Genomic DNA, 1,905 nt, shown 5'->3' with positions numbered 1-1,905 from the left:
ATCATTGAATATGTCTCCATAAAATTTATAGTCTAAGTACAGAAAGTACCAACTAAAGAACTAAAAATGAATCCCTCATAAATTACTTGCATGCAGAATTTAACTTCTTTTCAATTCTGTCTTGGACTATACTACCCCATCATGAACTTGAAGGTGCACAGTCCTGCAAAGAGTATAAGGGGTTGGGAGCTGATGAAGCTCAGGGGAAAGGCCCCATGAATCAGCAGGTGAAAATCCAATTTCTTTCTAAAACTTAAAGAATCCAGATATCAAATCATCTCTGTGCTCCAATTAGGAGAGGAAACAGCTTCTTGGTAAAGACGTTGTATAGGGAAATCCAAATGCCACTTAAACTGCCCAATAAACCTTAGTTCTGGAGACAATCATAGCCTTCAGTAGACAACTTCAGAGACTATGTTCATGACATGGTGAAGTAGGTGCCTGGGTGGTTAAGCATGACACGGTGAAGTCATGTTCCTGAGACAGTGCAATCTCTTTCTCCCTAAGCTCAAAATCCCATGCTATGGGATCTTATTAGGTGTCCTGACCAAGTCAATAACCACAGTGACTTAGCTCCTTCTAGTCAGAGTCTCAGAGGACCTTGGTATGTGCCTTTTTTTTCTTTTTATTTTTTACTGCAAAGTGAGTGATAGTGCTGCCTAGTTGTGGGTGACCATGGGAGAGGGACCAGCATGTGTAGAAAGCCAGAGAGCATCTGCTCATGATGAACAGAGCCAAAAGTAAGCCTTAGCAGGTGAGTTGAGTATGTTCCTATCTTGCTTTATGCCACTTCTCATCTCCCTCCGACCAACACTTCCAAAAATCAAAGCAAGAAAACCTAATAAAGAAGTCAATTCCCTGTCAGCGAGTTTGTAGAGAGAGGCCAAACATTCTATTAGTGATAGGAGATATGACATTGACCAAATTGGAAGAAAATTGTTATTTTGATGTGCTTTCACAAACATCATGATGCTCTATCTTGTCCAAAACTTTGCGTTTGAAGGAAGTATTTTCTCCCCAGATCGCAGATGCAGAAATCAAACTGCAGAAAGATTAAATGGCATAGTCAAGGTCACAGAGCATAGGAGGCAGAGCAAAACCCATGTGAATGTGCTGTCCCTCCTGGTCCTGACTTCCCAACATCTCAGTGTCTCTATGGAGACAACAAGATGGAACCTCTGTAGGAAAGCTCAAGCACAGACATGAGGAAGACAGTTATCCCCAGCTCTCAGGCTTTATTTACTTTGACTTTCTTGACTCATCACAGGCACCAAAAACATGCCTCAGCATGAGAGGTGACAACCAGAGCTTCCTCGAGGATCCTCCTAAGGACTTCATCCTTCTAGGTGTTTCTGACAGGCCATGGCTGGAGCGCCCCCTCTTTGTGGTCCTCTTGGTGTCCTACATTTTGGCCATGTTGGGGAACATCGCTATCATCCTGGTGTCCCGACTGGATCCCCAGCTCCACAGCCCCATGTACATCTTTCTCAGGCATCTTTCCTTCCTGGACCTCTGCTACACCACCACCACCGTCCCTCAGATGCTGGTCAACATGGGAAGCTCCAGGAAGACCATCAGCTATGGTGGCTGCACAACGCAGTATGCAATTTTCCACTGGTTGGGATGCACTGAGTGCATCATCTTGGCCGCCATGGCTCTGGACCGCTATGTGGCCATCTGTGAGCCTCTCCGGTATGCTGTTATCATGCACCATTCTCTCTGCCTACAGCTCGTGGCTGTAGCATGGCTCAGTGGCTTTGGCAACTCCCTTGTTCAGGTAGTCCTGACAGTGCAGCTGCCTTTCTGTGGGCGGCATGTGCTGAACAACTTCTTCTGTGAGGTCCCAGCCATGATCAAGCTGTCATGTGCTGACACAGCCATGAATGATGCCACACTGGCTGTGTT

General features: G+C 45.7%; 1 protein-coding gene across 1 annotated transcript in view; it reads left to right on the top strand.

The window, feature by feature from the left end:
* Positions 1-1,288: 1,288 nt before the first annotated feature.
* Positions 1,289-1,905, top strand: part of LOC115294035 (olfactory receptor 2B11-like) — a 15,444-nt gene continuing 14,827 nt past the window's right edge. The window contains exon 1 of the mRNA XM_029941736.1: positions 1,289-1,900. Within this exon, the coding sequence (XP_029797596.1) occupies positions 1,289-1,900 (612 nt within the window). The remainder of the gene's footprint in view (positions 1,901-1,905) is intronic.

This window comes from Suricata suricatta, chromosome 6, assembly GCF_006229205.1.
Source record: "Suricata suricatta isolate VVHF042 chromosome 6, meerkat_22Aug2017_6uvM2_HiC, whole genome shotgun sequence".
Taxonomy (NCBI): domain Eukaryota; kingdom Metazoa; phylum Chordata; class Mammalia; order Carnivora; family Herpestidae; genus Suricata; species Suricata suricatta.
The sequence above is the reverse complement of the archived record's forward strand: the minus strand, read 5'-3'. Positions and strand labels throughout refer to the sequence as shown.